A 22,604-nucleotide genomic window follows, 5' to 3' on the forward strand; every position below is an offset into this window, starting at 1 on the left:
AGACGCAATTAGGATCAAAGTGGTAAAAACATGTTCACATGTTAAAGTCTATTCCCTACCATCCCTACCCAAGGCACTTGAGAAGTTTTGCTGTTGGGGACTCATGGGGAGAAGGGATGTGGCTGATCAGAAGGAAGTAGGAAGGACTCAGGGAGGGACCCAGGCATCAAGCTGCGTGTGCCCTGGCTCCCTGTATACCCATAACCGAGGCTCTTCTCCCCCAAAAAGCCCAGGTGCCCAGTCCCCTAGACTTAGCCCCATTCTCCAACCACAAAAGCAGCCGTCAGGAGCATCACTGGAGTGAGTCAGCAGGGGTCACAACCTCTGCCCTCCCTGCCCCTCCCCTGACTTTAGGTCCCCTCCCGCTGTCTCCCATCTGCCTGGAGGTCAAGGGGTCCCTCTTCCTCTCTTCTGTCCAGTGGGACCCCTGCTCCTCCCCCTCCCCATCTGAGCAAGATGCCTGGGTCTTGAGAGGTGCGGGCACCGCAGGAGGGGAGTTGAAAGCTGGAAGGCCAGGTGCTGGGCTGTCTGGAATTTACTCTTGCCTTCTGAGCCCACACTGGAGCTGCCCGAAGTGGGGAGGCTCGTGGGGGGTGGAAAGGCTGGTCCTTGCCCCTTAGTGGGGGTTGGTTGTCATGGCAACATCCCCTTCTCTACACAATGGGAAGCCCCCCTCAGCCTCCCGCGTGGATGCAGCCGACAGCCCATCGCTGGCTATCAGCCTCAGGGACTTGGCAACCGTCACTATGGCAACCCAGAGCCCAGCAACAGGGCCCACTGAGAAAGGGAGGGGTCCAAGACTGGGGCAGGGTGGTGTGTGAGGGGCAAGGGAGATCAGGGAGACTCCCCCTCCACCTACATCTAGAGGCACAGGTGGAGAGACAAGAGGGAAGAGACGTGGGGATAAATAGTCTCCGTGACAGACAAGCACCTCGCCAAAGCAGCCAAGACATCATAACATGCTGAGAGACAGGAAGACACCTGGGGACAGATGCACAGCCGGGGCGAGGAACAGCACAGACTGCACAGCGCCTGGGACACGCCCCCTCAGAGCGCTGGCATCCAGAGACTCCCCGCAGCCCCGCTCGAATAGCACGAGACCAACAGCCTTTCACATGTGTAGTGACTTGGGTGTCTGGAGCTATTTGAAAATGCTGGTGACTTCCACGCAGAATAACACATGCCGTCCTATTTGCTTTGTGGGGACAAATACACACACATATTCCTAGAGTAACAACTACAACAAAACGACTACAGGCACAGGAAGACATTTGTTTGTTCATTGGTTTGTTCGTTCACTCGCTCAGCAGCATGTTAAATGCTACTTTGTTTCAGGCACCGGTTCAGGCGCTGGGAGGACAGGGTGAGTAAGGCCAGGTCCCCGCTTTCACAAAGTCCACATTTAGGTGGGGAACGAAATAATACAATTTCAGGTGTGAAAAGGGATATAAACAAAACAGAATGACAGGATGAGGAGGATGGAGAGTAACCAGGAGCTGCTTTATTTATTTATTAATTTATTAATTTATTTATTTTTGAGATGGAATCTTGCTCTGTTGCCCAGGCTGGAGTGCAGTGGTGCGATCTCGGCTAACTGCAACCTCCACCTCCCGGGCTCAAGCGATGATTCTCCTGCCTCAGCCTCCCAAGTAGCTAGGATTAACAGGTGCCCGCCACCTTGCCCAGCTAATTTTTGTATTTTTAGTAGGGTCGGGGTTTCAACATGTTGGCCAGGCTGGTCTCGAACTCCTGACCTTAGGTGCTCAGCCCACCTTGGCCTCCCAAAGTGCTGGGATGACAGGCATGAGCCACCGCACCTGGCCTGGAGCTGCTTTAGATGAGGAGGTCAGGAAGGTCCCTTTGAAAGAGATGCCCTTGATCAGGACCTTAAGTCATGAGACAGGAGTAAGCCATGCACACTGGGGACGGGCATGCTAGACAGAGGAACAGCAAGTGCACGGGCACAGAGGTGAGATCGTGGTGTGTTTGGGAACAGTAAGAAGGACATCACCACCACATGCATGTTTCGGATGTGTCCTGTTCTTCCCTAGCCTCGGCCTGGAGGGGAGTAAGTCACTTAGGGTCTTGGATCCACATTAAGGAAGTTGATCTCACTCAGTCTCCCATCCCCTTGCCTTTTGTTTCTTGTGTGTCTGTGACTTGTGTTTTCCTCGTCTAAATTTTAAGCTCTGGGAGGGCAAGGATGATGCTCTGAGCTTTTTTGGGGGCTGTGGCACAGCTGCTGGCAGAGTCCAGAGCAGGAAGGCAGAGCGGAAGTAAAGGAACCGAGAGGGCTGGGACCACAGAAGCTAGAGCTGTCGCCCTGCCATCCCCAAACCGCATAGGATTGAGGCTGTCTTGGGGCTGAGCTGTAGAGTGAAGCTCAGGCTTTGCCCTCCTTCCAAATAACGGCAGCTGAGGGATACTATTCAGCCCGAGGGGTGTGTGTGTGTGTGGTGTGTGTGTGTGTGTGTGTGTGTGTGTGTGTGTGTTGGGGGTTTTTAGGGAAAGGGGAATGGGGCAAGGAGTGGCAGTGGGAATTTCTTTTCTTTTTTTTTTTTTTTTTTTTTTGAGACAGTCTTGCTCTGTGGCCCAGGCTGGAGTGCAGTGGTGCAATTCTCGTGCCTCAGCCTCCCGAGTAGCTGGGACTACAGGCATGTGCCACCACGCCCGGCTAATTTTTTGTATTTTTAGTAGAGATGGGGTTTCACCACATTGGCCAGGCTGGTCTTGAACTCCTGACCTCAGGTGATCCACCCACCTCGGCTTCCCAAAGTGCTGGAATTACAGGTGTGAGCCACCGTGCCTGGCCTTGCAGTGGGAATTTCTAATGCGGAATGGTTGACATCATATCTGGAATTTTAATTAGAATGAAAAATGGCCCTTCCTAAGGGGCTATATGGGCCACCGTGGACATGGGGCTTGGGAGAGTTTTGAGACCTGGGAGAAATGTCACACGGTGGTTTGGAGGCAGGAGGCTGTCTGGCATAGGCTCAGAGTTGGGTGGGGGAAGGAAAAGGGACACAGAATGAATGGGAATGACAAACGGGCAGCCAGAGAGCTACTTGAAAGGTAGCAGGGAAAGTGGAGTTCTGAAGGGAGTTCTGAGGGGACCAGGCCCCAGGTACCCCCAATTCCCACAGGGAATCGAAGTGTTCAGTTTTCTGGTTCTCCCTCTTCCTCCAGTTGCCATCAGAAACTCAGGCACCGCAACCCCAGTGGCTGGTGGAGTGATGTCGGGGAGAGACTGAGCTGCTTCAGGGGGTAGCAGCTGGTGAGTTGGGAGGAATCTGTGTGCTCAGCAAACAGCAGCCTCAGTGCCCGGTGGCTGCCTCCTCCCTCATCAATCAGCCCCAGCCAAATGTCCTTGCATTCCCACCACCCCAAGGGGACTGGGGCTGGGCCAGGGTCCCCAGGGGAGATGGGGATGGGTGGGGGGAGGTGAAGGGGGGTGCTTGGCTTCCTTTCCCTTGGCCTCTGTTCTCTTCTGTCCTGGAAGCTCTCAGTTCTTCATGTCGTGGAATGACTATCCTGGCCCCTACCATTGTGGGGGCATCAGCTACAAATCACCTGTGGGGGGCTGCTGGGGGAGAAGGATGAGTCAGGCTGTAGAGGAATCTACTCTGGTTCTCACGGGACCAGCCCAGGGCACAGTCGGCAGGGAGGCTGCTGGCATAGAGGCCCTGTCTCCCCTGGCCTCTGTCTCTGATGAATGATCCGGACAGCAGGCCGAGACCCTGACCCCTGGAATGGACCTCTCTTTCCACCTTCTCCTAGCCCCCAGTCCTCAGCCCCTGCTTCCAGCCAAGATCCAGAGGTCTGGCCCCCAGCTCACCCCAAATCTGCTGTTCCCCACTAGGGACTGGGGTCTCTAGACCTTAGCCTCTGGCTCCCTTTCCCCCTCCTCAGCCTTTGCTCCCCTCCGGGACCCAGGCGTCCTGCCCACTCCCTTCACCATAACAACCATTCTTTTGGAGTTGCTTAAGACTTTAATATCATTTCATTAAGTCAGCAAGTTCAGAGAAGGTTGGGGGCACAAAGAGACTGGGGGTGGGCAAAAGAGGGCCAAAGTAGGGGGAGGCAAGGAAAGATCCCCCACCCCCCTCTCCGTGGAGATGGCTCTGAGAAATCAAATATTGACAATGAGGGAACAGAACTTATTAAATCTGGGACAGGGATGTGTGTGGGGAGCTGTGGGAATGGCCGGATGCCTGGGTTCGGAGGGTAATGAAGGTTCTGGGAGGAGGAAAAGGGCCGTGGCTGGGAGGTGCAGCAAGGCTGAGGCTCGAGGTCACAACTCTTCTGCCCTTTCCTTTGGGATGTACACGGTCTTGCAACCCTGGCTGTTTCTCTAGCCCCGAAGAGCCCCTGGGGAAAAGACCCCCATCATAGCTAGCTGTGGTTGCCCCGCCTTCGTCCCTTCCCCCTACCTCCACCTCTGTTGATGAGCTTCAGCAGCGTTTAATCGGATTGAGCAGTAATTAGCAAAGCGAGATGTTTGATTACCTATTTAGCATAATGTGGGGGGCTGGGATCCGTAGGCACAGCCACAGTTGGGGAGGGGGGTTTAAGAAAAGAAATGGGGTCTGTGCAAAGTTCCTTTCCCCGAGGGACCCATGAACCTTGCCCCGGAGGCTCCCCACCCCACGCCTCCAGCAAATTTTCACTCCTTTGGGACTTTTCCCTAGGGGTTCTGGCCAACCACATCACCTCTGTCTGCCACCCATGGCCTATCTGGCTAGAGGAACACCTCCACGTTCCATCTTAGCTGTGCTAGCTGTGCAGCTGGTTTTGGGGTGGGCGGTACTCCTCTCCTTCCATTCCTGCTGTCAGCAACAGGAGTCTGGCTGGGCAGGAGGAATTATTGGGGGTCGGGGGGAGGGAAAGGGTTGACACTTCTGGGAATAAAGATACGGTAGGTGGGAGGGTGAGGTCAGCGCTGGGATAGGGTGTGGTTAATCCACTTGCTCTTCAGGAGTACCAGGGACGGCCACTCCTGGTAGTGCCAGGCTGGCATAATGAGATCTGTTAGGTGTGAACGCCAAACAGAAAAAGGGGGAACTGAGGTGCCAGCTTCTCTTCTCCTCATCCAGCAAAGAAAATGTCATAAATTTCGCTCCTCATGGAAATGTAATCAGTGGGCTCGCTGCTGGCTTTGTCTTAATTAGGCACTATTGATGGAAACAGGGAGGGCGCCTTCCCATCCCCCCACTCGGCTTCCTCTCTGTATTTCCCAGGTCTCCCCAAAGCTCCTCCCGGCACCAGGTACAGCGGTCTTCCAGGCGCCTTCTAGCAGCCCCGGCCCGCAGCGCCCCCTGGCACCCTCGGAGATGTACCCCGGCCCTCATGGCCCTCCCCTCTCGCCTCCTCTCTCACGACGCAGCCTTTGTTCCTATGGAGAGCGAAGCCCCTCCCAGGCCCGGTCACCTTCCCCAGGGAGTCCCCGCCTCTCGTCCCCCCCAAAAACCAGCGACGCCTTCGAAAGCCAATCCTCAGATTCCCAAAACTCCAGTTCCCGTCTTCCCTCCCTTTCCCCGCCCCGCGCCGCCCCCCCGCAATCCTAGACCCCAATCCGAACTAAGAAGGGGGAAGGAGCAGGAGGGCAAGGGTGCTCCAGGCCCGGTTTTTCCCCCGGATCCAGCTGCACCCACGGCTGCCTGGAAATCCTGGAACGCCTTCTACATCGCGAATATCCCTCGCCGGCCGGGCGCCGGGCGCCATCTGCTGGACCCGTTCCGGCTGGGGCGCACAGACCTGGGCGCAGGGTCGGGCGATTGGGTTCTCCCTGCCTTTTCAATGTCCTGCGGGGCGGTGGCTCACTGTCTCTTGCCCTAGCCCTTCCAGCTGGGTCCTGACACCAGGCCCCCCGCACCCTTCGGCTCGCCAGATGTGGCTACTTTCCTTTAGTCCCGGAGCCTTCAAGCCCTGGGTCCCTGAGGGGTAGACCTGGGCGGGGTGGGGCCGCGAAGCAGGGATCCAGGGCGCCTGCGCGGAGGAGGCGGGCTCCGAGGGGCCGCGCACCGGCCACTCGCCCCTCCCTGCCCGGGGTTGCCATGGGGACGCGTGCAGACGCCGGCCCGAGAGGGCTGCGAGGGGCAACTTCTTAGAGTGGCCCATCGGTCGGTCTAGGGAGGGGAGGGTCAGCGTGGCAAGGTGTGTGTCGGGGGCAGAGGGAAGGAGGGAAGGAGTGCTGGGGAGAAGGGGCAGTAGTGTCGGGGTAGGAAGGGACAGTTGTTGGGGAGAAGAGGCAGTTGTGGAGGGAGAGGGAGCAAGGAATATTTGTGTGGGGGAGGGGGAGGAGAAGGGGCAGTTGTGACAGCTGGGGGGAAAGAGTCATTTTGAGGGGAAATTTGCCTGCTGGTAACCAGTTTAAGGATACCAGCTGCTGGTATAAATACTGCTGGATAAATACTGCTGGATTTATACTGCAGGATAAATACTGCTGGCCCCTGCGGTATTTCCTAGTAATAGTGTGAGCCCCACTTGGCAGAGCAGTTCCTCCTGGGGCCTGCGGTGTGGGATCGCGTGGTGAACCCCACGGTGCATGCGCCTCAGGCTCTAGTTTGAGGCAGGAAAGCGCAGCTTGATGCTTCTCTGGAGACTGATGGAGGAAGCCTCCTTGCTGTAGTTGGTTTTATTGATTTGTTGGCCTAACAGAACGTTTTTCCTTGGAGCAAAGTACAAATCCTTCAAGTTTGAAATTCATAACCTGAGATCAATGCCTGTGGCAGCCTGTGGGGATGAGGAAGGAGAGCCACAGGTGCCGTTAGGCTGCAGCCGAATGAAAAGAGAGTGCCCAGCGCCTCAGACTTTGCGCCTGGGATTCTGAGCACCTGCCTGAGATCCCCGCTTCCTGCCATCCTACCTTTCTGAGAGAGGCACCACTGTGACCTTCCTCGTGCCCCAATTGCTTTTTCCTCATGACACAATTTGAAATTTATGATTGGATGACTTTTGTCCTTCTTTCTTCCAATCTGTTCTCAGGGCATTTTGAGTCAAATAAATGATCCTGACTGATCTTAACCATTAGCACAGAGTTCCTCAGCCAACTCTGCTAAGAGAACTCAGTACACACAAAACAGTGTTCCTGCCCCTCAGGACTTCAAAGCGATAGACCCAGGTGGCAAATACTGTTTTTCTCTGTTTACAGATGTTGCAGATTTTAGTGGGATTGGGAGGAGCATTTTTCCATTTAACTTGGGAGGAAAAGAGGTACATAGGAAAATCATCTTGGTTTGCTTGAATGATTGAACAGTGACAAAGGATGGGGGATGTGCACCCCTTCCTTGATCCTCTCTCACTCACTCATGGTCCTGGAGGGTAGAGTGGATGAGGGTTTGGGCAACCACGCTTCAGCTTGATAGATCTTTTCCTGATTATCTTATGTTCTCATACCCCGGGGCAGAGATAGAGGTTCTAAATCCTCATTAGTGGGGTGTCTGTTTGGCCATCTTTTTTTTTTTTTTTTGAGATAGAGTCTCACTCTGTCAGCCAGGCTGGAGTATAGTAGCATGATCTTGGCTCACTGCAGCCTCCACCTCTCGGGTTCAAGAGATTCTCCTGCCTCAGCCTCCCGAGTAGCTGGAATTACAGGCATGCACCACCACACCTGGCTAATTTTTTGTATTTTTAGTAGAGACGGGGTTTTGCCATGTTGGCCAGGCTGGTCTCGAACTCCTGACCTCAGGTGATCCACCCGGCTCGGCCTCCCAAAATGCTGGGATTACAAGCATGAGCCACCGCACCCAGCCTGGCCATCATCTTTAACTCCCATTTATTCCTAGTGCCTTGAGGGACTGACTTTGATTTTTAGCCCAGTGCCCCGAAGACAGTAGGATATCCTAGGGAAAAACAGCAAGGCCTCCCAGGCCCCTGTGGAGTACAGAGCCCTTGTGGTTAATGGAGCAGGGTGTGGGTACCACCAGAAAAGATGATCATATTGAGTTTCAGTCAATTTATGAATTCAAAAGGGACTGCTTGTATCAGGGGGCTGGTTCAGGGGTGGTATCTGCTCGTGGACTCTCCACTCCTGTATACCTGTAGGTTTTGCCTGCACGATGTCCAGCAAAGCTGAGAAGAAGCAGCGATTGAGTGGCCGAGGAAGCTCCCAGGCAAGCCGGTCAGGGCGGGCCACTCGGGCTGCTGTGGCCACACAGGAGCAGGGGAATGTCCCGGCTGTCAGTGAGCCAGAGCCGCAGGCTGAGCTCCCCAAGGAGGAGCCTGGTGGGTACTTGCTGGGGCAGAGGATGCTTAGCAATGGAGGGTGGGGAAAGTCAGAGGGGCTTGGAGGCATTTTACGGCTGGGGAGCAGGCGCTGTTGCTTCTGGGCAGGAAACGGGCTAAGTGACGCCCCCAGCCATGGAGGTTCAGCAGCCCTGCCACTGGGTCCTTTTTTTGTGTGTCTTCCTCCTGGCCAGCCTCATCCTTGTTCTTTCTGTCTTAAAATTTCCCACAATATACCAGGAGTTCACCAACCAGTCCTTTCTCTAGCCTCTTCCTCCTTATTTCAAGTGTTCCTGGTTGCTCCTACCCCACTGAAGAGGGTTTGATCTCTTCCTTTTTCCCATTTTCACCCTGGGTGGCAAAACAAATAATGCTTTTCTCCCATTAAGCCCATCACCATGGAGACTCAGCCTGTTTTGCCACCCTTTGAATCCGAAGCCCGGCTGATGCTTTCTACCATCTGTTGAGGGCTGTTGTATCTCCGCCCTCATTTTGGCAGGGACTTGGTAGACTGCGGAGGTTCAGGTTCAGGACGACAGGAAAGAAGTCTAGATCTAGGGAGGAAAGAGTTTAACGAGGCAGCCTCTTGTGGCTTTGACCTGAGGGATTCCTTTCCTGTGGGTGAGCCGGAGCCAGTAAGGTTGGAAGGTTTTTGGTAGTTGTTGCTATTGCTAGGATCTCCCTGAGAGCACTGGTCAGTGTAGACAGGACTATGAGCTAAGTGTAGACCTCCTTCTTTACCTGGAGCTCCTTTACACTGATAGTAGCTTGTGAAATAGAATCCCCTTCTAAAATTAAAGGTTGAGAGGTTAAGCGTGGGCATGGGAGAAAAGTACCTGGGCCATAAGAACTTGCATTAGGTTCCAGGATCTTAGAAATGTGCAGAATGTATCCTTCTGAGTTCTGAAGTGCTCAGGTGAAAGCAGTTAAAATGGGACTGCTCGCTGCTAGGAGGAGTAGGGGAAGATGGGAGGGAAGACAGTGAGGTTCAGTATGGAGAATCCTCTGGGGAGGGAAGGGAAGGAGCTTTAAAATGAACGTGTTGGCCTTCGAACAGCAAGGATTTCTGCCTCTCCCAGCTCCAAGCTTTCTTTTCTTTTCTTTTCTTTCTTTTTTCTTTTTTTTTTTTTTGAGACAAAGTCTCACTCTGTCACCCAGCCTGGAGTGCACTGGCATAATCTCAGCTCACTGCAACCTCTGCCTCCCAGGCTCAAGTGATTCTTGTGCCTCAGCCTCCCAAGTAGCTGGGATTACAGGCATACACCACCATGCCCACCTTATTTTTTAAATTTTTTTGAGACAGAGTCTTGCTCAGTTGCCAAGGCTAGAGTGCAGTGGTGCGATCTCAGTTCACTGCAACCTCCACCTCCAGGGTTCAAGCGATTCTCCTGCCTCAGCCTCCTGAGTAGCTGGGATTACAGGCGTGTGCCACCAGGCCCGGCTAATTTTTGTATTTTTAGTAGAGATGGGGTTTCACCATGTTGCCCAGGCTGGTCTCGAACTCCTGTCCTCGAGTGATCCACCTGCCTCGGCCTCCCAAAGTGCTGGGATTACAGGCATGAGCCACCGCACCCAGTCTCCCCTGGCCTAGTTCTTGCCTGGAACCTGAATGCCAGCAGTTTTCCCAAGGGAGTTGGATCATCTCACCTACTGCTAAGCTCCAGAATCGCCTGTTCCATCTTTTCACGCCTTCCTGCCTCGGCCTCTGTGCCTCATTCCCCTCTTAGTTTTCCTTTCTGGAAGCCAGAGGGAGTTTCCTGTTCCTCATGGTCTTTTGGTTATATCTCATTTGTTCCTTCCTCCTTTCAGCCCCTGGGGAATGGGAAAGCCACCAGTTTTACCCCAATCTCCTGTGTGACTAGTAGATCAGGAGGCAGAGAAACAGAGCCGCTGGGTTTTATGGGAGTCAGAGTGGGTGTGGCAGAACTGAGTGCTCAGCAGGCCAGTGGTTTGGAGAAGGGCTGATTCCTATGAGCCCCAACTTCTCCATGTGGGAAGAGGAGTGGGGGAAGATGGAGGGCCAGAAGCTGTATGCCTGGAATAACCTCAGTACTAACCGCCTTCATTCCCTCACCCCTACCCCAGTTAGTGTTTGTTTTATTTTTATTTTTTGGAGACAGAATCTCGCCCTGTCACCCAGGCTGGAGTGCAATGGCGTGATCTCGGCTCACTGCAACCTCTGCCTCCCGGATTCAAGCAATCCTCCTGCCTCAGCCTCCTGAGTAGCTGGAATTACAGGCACCCACCCCCATGCCCAGCTAATTTTTTGTATTTTTATAGAGACAGGGGGTTCACCATCTTGGCCAGGCTGGTCTCGAACACCTGACTTCGGGCGATCCACCAGCCTCGGCCTCCCAAAGTGCTGGGATTACAGGTATGAGCCATCGTGCCTGGCCCCCAGTCAGCTTTTTACATTAAATTGAGAGAGAATTCACTGACTATAAAATTTACCTTTTTAAAGTCTACAGTTCAGTGGTTTTTGGTATATTCACAAAGCTGTGCAACGTTCCCACTATCTAATTTTAGAACATTTTTATCCCGCCAAAAGAAAGCCACTTTAAGCACCTTGAGAAATTGGCACCAGGTGACTCCTATATCTTTACTTGTAAGTTGCATCAGAGCCTCGTCTTTTAGCAGTCACTCCTGGTTCCCCCTTCCCCCCCAGATCCCAGGAACCGCTCATCTATTTTCTGTCTTTATGGATTTGCCTATGCTGGACATTTCATCGAGTGGTCTCTCATGACTGGCTTTTTTCACTTGGCACTGTGTTTTCAAGGATCATCCATGTTGTAGCATGAACCACACCGCCATGCCTTCTGATGGCTGAATAATAGCCCACTGCATGTTTATATCACCTTTTGTTTATCCATTCCTCTGTTAGAGGACACTGAGCTGTTGCCACCTTTTGCCTATTGTGAATAATGCTGCTACGAATGCTGTAATGCAAATCTCTCTTTGAGTCCTTGCTTTCAAGTCTCACAGGTCTCTACCTAGAAGTGGAATTGCTGGGTCATTGGGTGGCTGTGTTTAGCTTTCTTTCTTTTCTTTCCTTTTTTTTTTTTTTTTTTTTGAGACAGAGTCTTCGCGCTGTTGCCCAGGCTGGAGTGTGCAGTGGCGCGACCTCAGCTCACTGCAAGCTCCACCTCCTGGATTCACACCATTCTCCTGCCTCAGCCTCCAGAGTAGCTGGGACTACAGGCTCCCACCAGCACATCTGGCTAATTTTTTGTATTTTTTAGTAGAGACGGGGTTTCACCATGTTAGCCAGGATGGTCTTGATCTCCTGACGTCGTGATCTGCCCGCCTTGGCCTCCCAAAGTGCTGGGATTACAGGTGTGAGCCACTGCACCCGGCTTTTTTTTTTTTTTTTTTTTTTTTGAGACAGGGTCTCACTCTGTCACTCAGGCTGGAGGGCAGTGGCACGATTATGGCTCACTGCAACCTCTGCCTCCTGGGTTCAGGTGATTCTCCTGCCTCAGCCTCCCAAGTAGCTGGAATTACAGACACCCGCCACCATGCCTGGCTAATTTTGTATTTTTAGTAGAGACGGGGTTTCACTATATTGGCCAGGCTGGTCTCAAACTCCTGACCTCAGGTGATCCTCCCGCCTAGTATTCCCAAAGTGCTAGGACTACAGGTGTGAGCCACCGCGCCCAGCTGACTGTGTTTAACTTTCCAAGAAATGCCTTCCTTTTTGTATGTTTATTCTTCCTAGAGCCACGGTTGGAGGGACCTCAAGCACAGAGTGAAGAATCAGTGGAGCCCGAGGCAGATGTGGTAGGCTTGGGTCTTCCCTGTGGCAGATATTCCTCTCCCAAAACTGGTGACTCAAAGGATCAGTTGTGGATGGCACATGAGGAATTCTCTCTTGTCTGCCACTTCTTCTACTTGCTCTCTGCTGTTAGCCTACTCACTACAAATCCAGTTCACTGAGTAAAAGACAAAGTCATCTGTGCCTTCGCCAGGACAGAGGAGGGCTTTAAGTAAGGCGCAGGTCTCTCTTGTCTCCCCACCTTGGGTCAAACTGTGATGAGCTTATTCATCATGCGGGTGAACACCTGAACAAGTTGAATGAGCTGGGAAGATATTGTCCTAATTGGATACTAATTTCTAAGACATGCTCTTTCCACCTTTCCTTCAGTTCTTTCCTTTGGCTGAAGAATTTACAGAAGCTGCTTCAGTCACTTTGAGAAATGGCACTAAATGACCTCTGCTTCTTTATTTCCAAGTTGCATCAAAGCCTAGTCATGACCATAGTTACCAGGGTGAGAAGAATAGAGTGATGACCTTGACATTTTTCAAAAAGGGAAAGAAAAGTAATAACTATCGAAGAAAAAAATGGCAAGAGACAGAAAAGTAAAATAGAGAAAATAAGACTCATGGTGTTACTGCCCAAACACATTTAATATTAATATTTGATATGTCTGGGCAGACACGGTGGCTCAAGCCTGTAATCCCAGCACTTTAGGATGCCGAGGTGGGTGGATCACCTGAGGTCAGGATTTGAGACCAGCCTGGCCAACATAGTGAAACCCCATCTTTACTAAAAATACAAAAATTAGCAGGGTGTGGTGGCGGGTGCCTGTAATCCCAGCTACTCGCCAGGCTGAGACAGGAGAATTGCTTGAACCCGAGGGCAGAGGTTGCAGTGAGCCAAGATCGTGCCACTGTACTCCAGTCTGGGCAATAAGAGCAAAACTCTGTCTCAAAACAAACAAACAAACAAAACCCAAAAAAACAAAAGAACGATATTTTGATATATCTTTTACTTTTGTGCACAGGTTTGTAAGTTTGTTTGTTTTTGTATAATCCTAACTTTATCATATGTTACTTTTTTTTTTTTTTTTTTCTGAGATGGAGTCTTGCTCCCGTCGAGCAGGCTGGAGTGCAGTGGCATGATCTTGGCTTACTGCAGTCTCCACCTCTGGGGTTCAAGTGATTCTCCCTCCTTAGCCTCCCAAGTAGCTGGGATTACAGGCATGCACCACCACGCCCAGCTAATTTTTGTATTTTTAGTAGAGGCGGGGTTTTGTCATATTGGCCAGGCTGGCCTCAAACTCCTGACTTCAGGTGATCCACCTGCCTCGGCCTCCCAAAGTGCTAGGATTACAGGTGTCAGCCACCGTGCCTAGCCCATATGTTATGATTTTGTATTAAACCTTTTCACAAAACATTTTATTTGTATTATTATTATTTTTTGAGACAGAGTCTTGGTCTGTTGCCCAGGCTGGAGTGCAGTGGCACGATCTGGGCTCACTGCAATCTCCGCCTCCCAGGCTCAAGTGATTCTCATGTCTCGGCCTCCTGAGTAGCTGGGACTACAGGTTCCTGCCACCACACCCGGCTAATTTTTTTTTTTTTTTTTTTGAGACAGGTTCTTGCTGTATTGCCCAGGCTGGTCTTGGACTCCTGGGCTCAAGTGATCCTCTTGCCCCGGCCTCCCAAAGTGCTGGGATTAAGGACGTGAGCCACTGTGCCCAGGCACCTGGCTAATTTTTGTATTTTTAGTAGAGACAAGGTTTTGCCATTTTGGCCAGGCTGGTCTTGAACTCCTGGCCTCAACTGATCCACCCACCTTGGCCTCCCAGAGTGCTGAGATTACAGGTGTGAGCCACCATGCCCAGCTATTATTCTTCACATTATATACTCTTTGTAAACTTTTTTTTTTTTTTTTTTTTAAGAGACAGGGTTTCTCTCTGTTGTCCAATCTGGAGTGCAGTGAAACAATCATAGCTTACTGTAACCTTGAACTCCTAGGCTTAAGTGGTTTTCTTGCCTCAGCCTCCTGAGTAGCTAGGACTACAAGCATGTGCCACCATGCCCAGCTAATTAAAAAAAATTTTTTTGGCCGGGCGCGGTGGCTCACACCTGTAATCCCAGCACTTTGGGAGGCCGAGGCGGGTAGGTCACGAGGTCAGGAGATCGAGACCATCCTGGCTGACATGGTGAAACCCTGTGTCTACTAAAAATAAAAAAAAAATTAGCCGGGCATGGTGGCGGGCGCTTGTAGTCCTAGCTACTGGGGAGGCTGAGGAAGGAGAATGGCGTGAACCCTGGAGGCAGAGTTTGCAGTGAGCCAAGGTCGCGCCACTGCACTCCAGCCTGGGCGACTGAGCAAGACTGCGTCTCAAAAAAAAAAAAAAAATTTTTTTTTTTTTTGGTGAAGATTGCAGTCTCACTGTGTTGCCAAGGTTAGTCTTGAACTCCCAGACTCAAGCAGTCTCCTGCTTCAGCCTCCGAAAGAGCTGGGATTATAGGTGTGAGCCACAGGGCCACCACTTTTTGCAAACACCACTTTTCACGACCATATAGCATTCTATGTTCTATGCAAGTACCATAGTTAAACCATTACTCTTGGACATTTTGCCATTTCTAATTTTTTGCTCTCAGAATACTTTTGTGAATATTATAAAGTAAAACTAACACTCTTGAAATACTTAATATTTCCTTAAAATAGATTCCTGTATGTGGAGTTACTGAATCAAAGGATAAAGAACATTTCTATCACTTTTAATACCTCACACATTCCAAATGCATTATACTTTTTGCCCTCATGCTAGCAATATGCCAGTACACCTTTTCCAAGCCTGGGTGTTATTTGTTTAGCAAGGATTTTTTTAAAAAATGATGGGCAATAAATGATTTTTTTTTTTTTTTTTTGAGACAAAGTCTTGCTCTGTTGCCCAGGCTGGAGTGCAGTGGCACGACCTTGGCTCACTGCAACCTCTGCCCCTGGGGTTCAAGTGATTTTCCTGCCTCAGCCTCCTGAGTAGCTGGGATTACAGGCACACGCCACCATGCTGGGGTCATTTTTGTATTTTTAGTAGAGACGGGGTTTCATCATGTTGGCCAGGCTGGTCTTGAACTCCTGACCTCTGGTGATCCGCCTACCTCGGCCTCCCAAAGTGCTGGGATTACAGGTGTGAGCCACTGTGCCCGGCTTTCTTTGTTATTTTATTTGTATTTGACTTCAAGTGAACATATATATATATATATATATATATATATATATATATATATATTCTTTTTGAGACAGAGTCTTGCTCTGTTACCCAGGTTGGAGTGCAGTGGCGCGATCTCAGCTCACTGCAACCTCCGCCTCCTGGGCTCAAGCAATTCTCCTGCCTCAGCCTCCCGAGTAGCTGGGATTACAGGTGCATGCCACCATGCCCGGCTGATTTTTGTATTTTTTTTAGTAGAGGCAGGGTTTCACCATGTTGGCCAGGCTGGTCTTGAACTCCTGACCCTGTGATTCGCCCCCACCCCCCCACCCCCCCTCCGGCCTTCTGAAATGTTGGGATTACAGGCATGAGCCACCACGCCTGGCCAATTTTTTTTTATATTTGCATTTTTTAAAATGACATATCTATGCAGGTCCTTTTGTCTATTTGTTTATTGAGTTTTTAGTGTTTTTCTTATTGGTTCATCCTGTCTATATGTATTATAGGAAAGATTTTAGATCACTATTAATTTTTCTTGACCTGGAAACTTTAAGTAAGAGAGATTCCTTCTTCCAGGAGGAAAGATGAAAAGACTTCGCAAGTTCACTGATCTGTATCTTCACATCTTCTGATTTCCTTTATTTATTTGTTTGTTTATTTATTTTTGAGACGGAGTCTTGCTGTGTCGCCCAGGCTGGAGGGCAGTGGTGCAATCTCGGCTCACTGCAACCTCTGCCTCCCGGGTTCAAGAAATTCTCCTACCTCAGCCTCCCAAGTAGCTGGGATTACAGGCACCCACCACCATGCCTGGCTGATTTTTGTATTTTTAGTAGAGATGGGGTTTCACCATGTTGGCCAGGCTGGTCTTGAATGCCTGACCTCAGGTGATCCACCCGCCTTGGCCTCCCAAAGCGCTAGGATTACAGGCATGAGCCACCATACCCAGCTAATTTTTTTTTTTTTTTTTGAGACAGATTCTCACTCTGTTACCCAGGCTGGATTGCAGGGGTGTGATCTCGGCTCACTGCAATCTCTGACTCCTGGGTTCAAGCGATTCTCCTGCCGCAGCTTCCCGAGTAGCTGGGATTACAGGCATGCACCACCACGCCCGGCTAATTTTGTATTTTTAGTAGAGACGAGGTTTCTCCATGTTGGTCAGGCTGGTCTCGAACTCCCGACCTCAGGTGATCCACTTGCCTCAGCCTCCCAAAGTGCTGGGATTATAGATGTGAGCCACCGCGCCCAGCCCTCTTTGGTGTTTTCGTGTCTTTTTCCCTCCTCACTTTTTCCTTAATGTTGTACCAATTGACTTTTACCTAGTATTTTACACTTCTTTTGAACTCCATCGTGAAGAAATTGCTCCTATACCCTCTCCCTTTTCCAGCTTGTGGTCTCCCTGCTCCTAATTGCTTGATCTAGGCTAATATCCTACACATTCCCTTAATTCACCTTTACCTTTGAGATTGAGGGCTGACATTTTTAAAAACTACAGGCATAAAGATAATCTCTTGCATTGGGTGGATAATATCCCAGTTTTCCTCTGTGATCTGTTTGTTTGTTTGTTTGTTTTATTATTCTTAGAGGCAAGAAATCTTATTTTTCTGTTTCTTCCAAAGCTTGAAAGCTATCTTTCAGTTTCTCCTAACCATTCTGAACCTGTCTGGCTTCTCTCATCTCCCATGTCCTCACTTGTGATTGTGGATGGGAGGAATGACTCATCCTGGCAGTTGTAGTTACTTTGGCCCTCTGCTCTCCTGTAGAAGCCCCTCTTCCTTTCCCGAGCTGCGCTGACAGGACTGGCGGATGCAGTGTGGACACAGGAGCACGATGCCATTCTGGAACACTTTGCCCAGGACCCTACAGAATCCATCCTCACCATCTTCATTGACCCTTGTTTTGGGCTGAAGCTAGAGCTGGGCATGCCTGTGCAGGTGCGTACCCTACATTCCCAGATCAAAGGTGGTCCTACAGAGAGCTGAGGGCTCTCAGTTCCTTCGTCATCCTTAAGTCTTGTCATCTCCTGTGCCCACGGCCTATTGAGCCCCACTGTGTCAGGCACCCTACTTGGTGGCAAGGATAGGAAGAAGGATGACGCAAGAACGCTGTCATGGGCCGGGCGCGGTGGCTCACGCCTGTAATCCCATCACTTTGGGAGGCCGAGGCGGGTGGGCGGATCATGAGGTCAGGAGATCGGGAACATCCTGGCCAACATGGTGAAACCCCATCTCTACTAAAAATACAAAAATTAGCCAGATGTGGTGGTGCACGCCTGTAATCCCAGCTACTTGGGAGGCTGAGGCAGAAGAATCGCTTGAACCTGGGAGGCGGAGGTTTCAGTGAGCCAAGATCATGCCACTGCACTCCAGCCTGGTGACAGAGAAAGACTCTGTCTCAAAAAAAAAAAAAAAAAAAAAAAAAAATGTTGTCCTGGTCTAGTGGGGAAGACAGACATATAAGCAAATATTTACTATAGTTTGTGATCATGGGCAAAGCTTTATAGGAGCGTTATGGGAGCAACTAATGGAGCCAGTGGAATTCTGGGAAGGCTTGATGGTGGAGGTGCTATTTGAGCTGGGATGAAGGGTAAGTGGGATTCCATCAAGACTAGGTAAGAGCTATTCAGCGAAGACCACTCTACGTACAAAGAAAAGAGAAGTAGTGGGAAGTGATACTGAAAGGGGCTTGGGGTCAGCTTATGAAGGGCCTTGTATGTTATACTCGAGAATTTGGCCGCTATCCCAGAGAGTGCTATTGAAGTCTTTTATAGTTTAGATAGATAACTATTTCAACAGTGTGGAGAATACATTAGACAAGGGTAGACCTAGGGTAGGGAGACAGTTAAAAGACAGATGGATAGTAAAATGTTGCTGGTAGAATCTGGGTGGTGGTCGTACAGGTCATCACTGTAAAATTCTTTGAACTTTTCTGTATATATCTTTGAAAAATTTGGAAAAAAAATGTTGGAAAACTTAAAAGGCTGTTGCTTTGCTCTTATTGGCAGCACATATACAAAAGTGGAAAGGGTGAGGGTGATTGGCATGGCCCTGTGAAACAATGATGCAATTTGTGAAGCATTCTGCATTGAACATGGGCAGAAGAACTTTTGCCCTGTGCACTGGCAGTAATCAGCCACAAAACAATGAAAAAAGATTTCATTCGTGAAAGGAACCACAATTTGCAAAATATATTTATATTTGAATATACATTTTAATATAAAAGTATGATTTATATGAAGGAAAACAACTTTGTTGCAAGCCGCGAAAAACGATTTGAAGAAATGAGGAGCCACAACTTGTTTCGGAGTAGGAATCTTAATATCATAAAGATCATTTTATATAAAAAAGTATCATATTTGGCTCATGCCTGTAATCCTAGCACTTCGGGAGGCCGAGGCAGGCTGATCGCTTGAGCCTAGGAGTTCGAGACCAGCCTGGGTAACAGTGCAACCCCATCTCTACAAAAAACACAAAAATTAGCCAGGCATGATGGTGCACACCTATAGTCCCAGCTACTTGGGAGGCTGAGGTGGGAGGATCACTTGAGCCTGGGAGGTGGAGGTTGCAGTGAGGTGTGATCACTTCACTGCACTCCAGCCTGGGTGACAGAGTGAGACCCTGTCTCAAAAAAAAACAAAAACAAAAACAAAAAACAAAAGGGCCAGTTGAAACTTCCTTTAAAAATTATTACCCTTGAATACCTGATAAAATGAGCAAAAAGTAAAACTACCGAAAAATTAAAAAAAACAAACCAACCAAAAAAACACAAAAAAACCCTGAGAGTAAGCAAATTTAATCTAATACACTTTAAAAATGGGAGACCAATGAAAAACATATGCACTGAGTCAAAGAATGGTGCTTCCCTGGTTACATGGAGTGAACTTGAGAGGGTGTAATAAAATCTTAGTAAAGAGAAAGACAGGCCTGTGCCTTTAGTCCCAGCTACTTTGGAGGCTGAAGCCAAAGGATTACTTGAGCCCAGGAGTTCGAATCAATCCTGGGCAACATAGCAAGACCGCCATCTCCAAAAAGAAAAAAAAAAAAAGAGAGAGAGAGAGAGAGGAGGAGCCTAGGTTTGTTTGTTTGTTTGTTTGTTTGTTTTGAGATGGAGTTTTGCTCTTGTTGCCCAGCCTGGAGTGCAATGGTGCAATCTCGGCTCACTGCAACCTCTGCCTTCTGGGTTCAAGCGATTCTCCTGCCTCAGCCTCCCGAGTATATGGGATTACAGGCATGTACCACCACACCAGGCTAATTTTGTATTTTTAGTAGAGATGGGGTTTCCCCATGTTGGTCAGGCTGGTCTCAAACTCCCAACCTCAGGTGATCCACCTGCCTCGGCCTCCGAAAGTGCTGGGATTACAGGTGTGAGCCACCACACCCGGCTTGAGCTGAGGTGTTTTAACAAAGATTTTTCACTGCCTTAAATTAGCACTAACCACCTGTCCATTTCCCTGAGGCAATTCTCTTAGGCCAAAGAAAAGTGAATAAAACATAAAACACCCAACCCTTTCACTTTAACTTCCAGGGGCAAAAATAAACTGGTCTCTCACAGTGGGAGGTCAAATCACCCACAGTACATTAGAGCAAAAAGAATGAGTTCACATGCTTGCTGCCCAAGCACGAGCAAAATGAAAAGAAATTGCATGGTAACTGCAAGTGCATTACATCAAAGAAAAAAGAGGAACAAAGCATGCAAAAGAGGAAAACATAACTGAATGAACAGGAGGAGATTCCTCACAACAGTACCATGTTCTACCACAACTTAATAAGACAGGGATTCAATTAAAAAAAAAAAAGCTGAGCCCTGAAATGATAAAATGTGAGAATGAGATAAAAGGGAGACTGCAGATTTTAGGAAATGAATAAAGCAGCATGTTATAAAACCAGTAGATTGGAAATAGCAAGGAACTGAATAGCTAACCCAGAAAATCCTATCACTGACAGAGGAGAGGCTTGAGGTAATCACCGTGTATGCAGAAGAAAAAGCCAAGGACATTAACACAATTAGAGAAGCTAACAGATACGAAAGACTAACATAGATGATCTTGTATAGAGAGCCAACAAATGAAACAATATAAATGTAAAGATAAAATACAAATAATTTCCCTGAAATGCAGAAGGAACTGAATCTGGGAATCAAAAAGGACACACTGTATTCCACAAAATTTGTTGCACATCTTGGCTAAGCTACTCAATTGTAGGAAAAATTAATTCCTTAGGAATATCCCCTATGCGGTAATCCTGCTAAGAATATTTAACTTGAATCTGGCAATAAGGAGACAATCCGATAAATCCAAATTAAGAGACATATTGGGAAAAGAAAACTGGCCTGGACTGTTAGAAATATCAATGCCATGAGACAATCGCTTGAACCCGGGAGGCGGAGGTTGCAGCAAGCCAAGATTGTGCCACTGCACTCCAGCCTGGGTGACAGAGCGAGAGTCTGTCTCAAAAAAAAAAAATTTAAAATTTAAAAAGTATGAGCTGGGCACGGTGGCTCACGCCTGTAATCCTAGCACTTTGGGAGGCCAAGGCGGGTGGATTGCCTGAGCTCAGGAGTTTAAGACCAGCCTGGGCAACATAGTGAAACCATGTCTCTACTCAAAATACAAAAAAATTAGCTGGGCGTGGCGGTGTGCACCTGTAATCCCAGCTACTTGGGAGGCTGAGGCAGGAGAATCGCTTGAACCAGGGAGGCAGAGGTTGCAGTGAGCCAAGATCACACCATTGCACTCAAGCCTGGGCAACAGAGTGAGGCTGTGTCTCAGATAAATCAATCAATCAATCAATCAATAAAATTAAATTAAATTAAAAAGAAAAAGAAAATCAATGCCATGAAAGAAAAAGGCTGGGGAGTGCTTTGAAATTAAAGGATGCTAAGAGACATGACCATGTGTGATCTTGGATTAGATTCTGGATTGGGTCTTTCAAAGCAGTGAGCTAATAGAACTCAAAATTGAAAGTTAGTGAGAAAACTCATAATATTTTTCATAATCTTTTTTTCTTACCACCATAGAAAGGGATCCTTTGGGAAGAAACCTCTCTTCTGGATGAAGAAACATTTATTTGAAGCTCAGGAATTCCTTTATAGCTACTTCTATTTCTTTTTATTTGCTTAAATTCAAGTAAAATTAAATTTAATAGTTTTAATTAAAAACAGTTTGCTCCTATTTAAAAATAATGATTTTAATTAAATTTTCTCTATGTATATAGCTATAGAAAAATATGTAGAATAATGTTTTCTCTAATATTAACAATATTAATTTTTAGGTGGTGGAATTTTAGATGACATTTTAACTTTTATCTTTGTACTTTTCTGCATTGTTTCAATTATTTGTATTTAACGTATGTCATCTTCACAAAAATAATAGTTGTTAAGCTTTTAAAAAAATGGACATGGCCGGGCACAGTGGCTCACGCCTATAATCCTAGCACTTTGGGAGGCCGAGGCAGGCGGATCACCTAAGGTCAGGAGTTTGAGACCAGCCTGACCAACATGGAGAAACCCTGTTTCTACTAAAAATACAAAAATTAGCTGGGCGTGGTGGCACATGCCTGTAATCCTAGCTACTCGGGAGGCTGAGGCAGGAGAATCGCTTGAACCCGGGAGGCGGAAGTTGTGGTGAGCTGAGATCATGCCATTGCATTCCAGCCTGGGCAACAAGAGCGAAACTTCGTCTCAAAAAAAAAAAAAGGACACAAAATGCCAATATTTATTTTATTTCTGGGTAGTAAGAAGACAGATGATTATTAATTTCTTCCTTGTGCTTTACTTTGTTTTTAAAATTAAATAAATTGTCAGCCGGGTATGGTGGCTCGCGCCTGTAATCCCAGCGCTTTGTGAGGCCGAGGCAGATGGATCATCTGAGGTCAGGAGTTTGAGACCAGCCTGGCCAACCTGGTGAAACCCTGTCTCTACTAAAAATATATAAATTAGCCAGGTGTGGTGGTACGGGCCTGTAATCCCAGATACTCGGGAGGCTGAGGCAGAAGAATCGCTTGAACCCGGGGGGCGGAGATTGCAGTGAGCTGAGATTGCACCATTGCACTCCAGCCTGAGTGACAAAGCAAGACTCCATCTCAAAAAAAAAAAAAAAAAAAATTGCCAAGACTAGTCAAAAAAGCACTAAAAAACCCAAATGAAACAGGTGAGTCTGATATTAGGGTGGAAATGGCCTTTCTAAATATGTAGCAGTCAGAACTTTAAGGAGTTTTATATTTAATTACATGAAAGATATATGCTTTTGTATGTAAACCACAAAAGCCATAAGCAAAATTGAAGCATATATGTAAAATTTTGGGAGAAATATATGCAACCAAAATGGAAAACCCTAGACAATTGTCTCTTCCTTCCAGTCCTTCTCCTTTCTGCTTTTTCCATTGGCTGAAGTGCTTCCTCCATTCCATCCTTTCTTTCTATTGATCCATTCATCCATCCAACAAA

At 48.5% G+C, this 22,604-nt stretch overlaps 1 protein-coding gene across 2 annotated transcripts in view; it reads left to right on the plus strand.

The window, feature by feature from the left end:
* Positions 1–1,616: 1,616 nt before the first annotated feature.
* The window catches only part of DNAH2 (dynein axonemal heavy chain 2), a 121,779-nt gene continuing 100,791 nt past the window's right edge, over positions 1,617–22,604 (plus strand). Inside the window, exons 1-4 of one of the 2 annotated variants that reach the window (XM_057300344.2) lie at positions 1,617–7,120; positions 8,044–8,223; positions 11,939–12,000; positions 16,925–17,095. In XM_057300344.2, the coding sequence (XP_057156327.2) occupies positions 8,058–8,223; positions 11,939–12,000; positions 16,925–17,095 (399 nt within the window). In that variant the 5' untranslated portion in view covers positions 1,617–7,120; positions 8,044–8,057. The remainder of the gene's footprint in view (positions 7,121–8,043; positions 8,224–11,938; positions 12,001–16,924; positions 17,096–22,604) is intronic. The other variant, XM_055101998.2, reaches the window with a different exon arrangement.

The sequence above is a fragment of the Pan paniscus genome, chromosome 19 (genome assembly GCF_029289425.2).
Source record: "Pan paniscus chromosome 19, NHGRI_mPanPan1-v2.0_pri, whole genome shotgun sequence".
Classification (NCBI taxonomy): domain Eukaryota; kingdom Metazoa; phylum Chordata; class Mammalia; order Primates; family Hominidae; genus Pan; species Pan paniscus.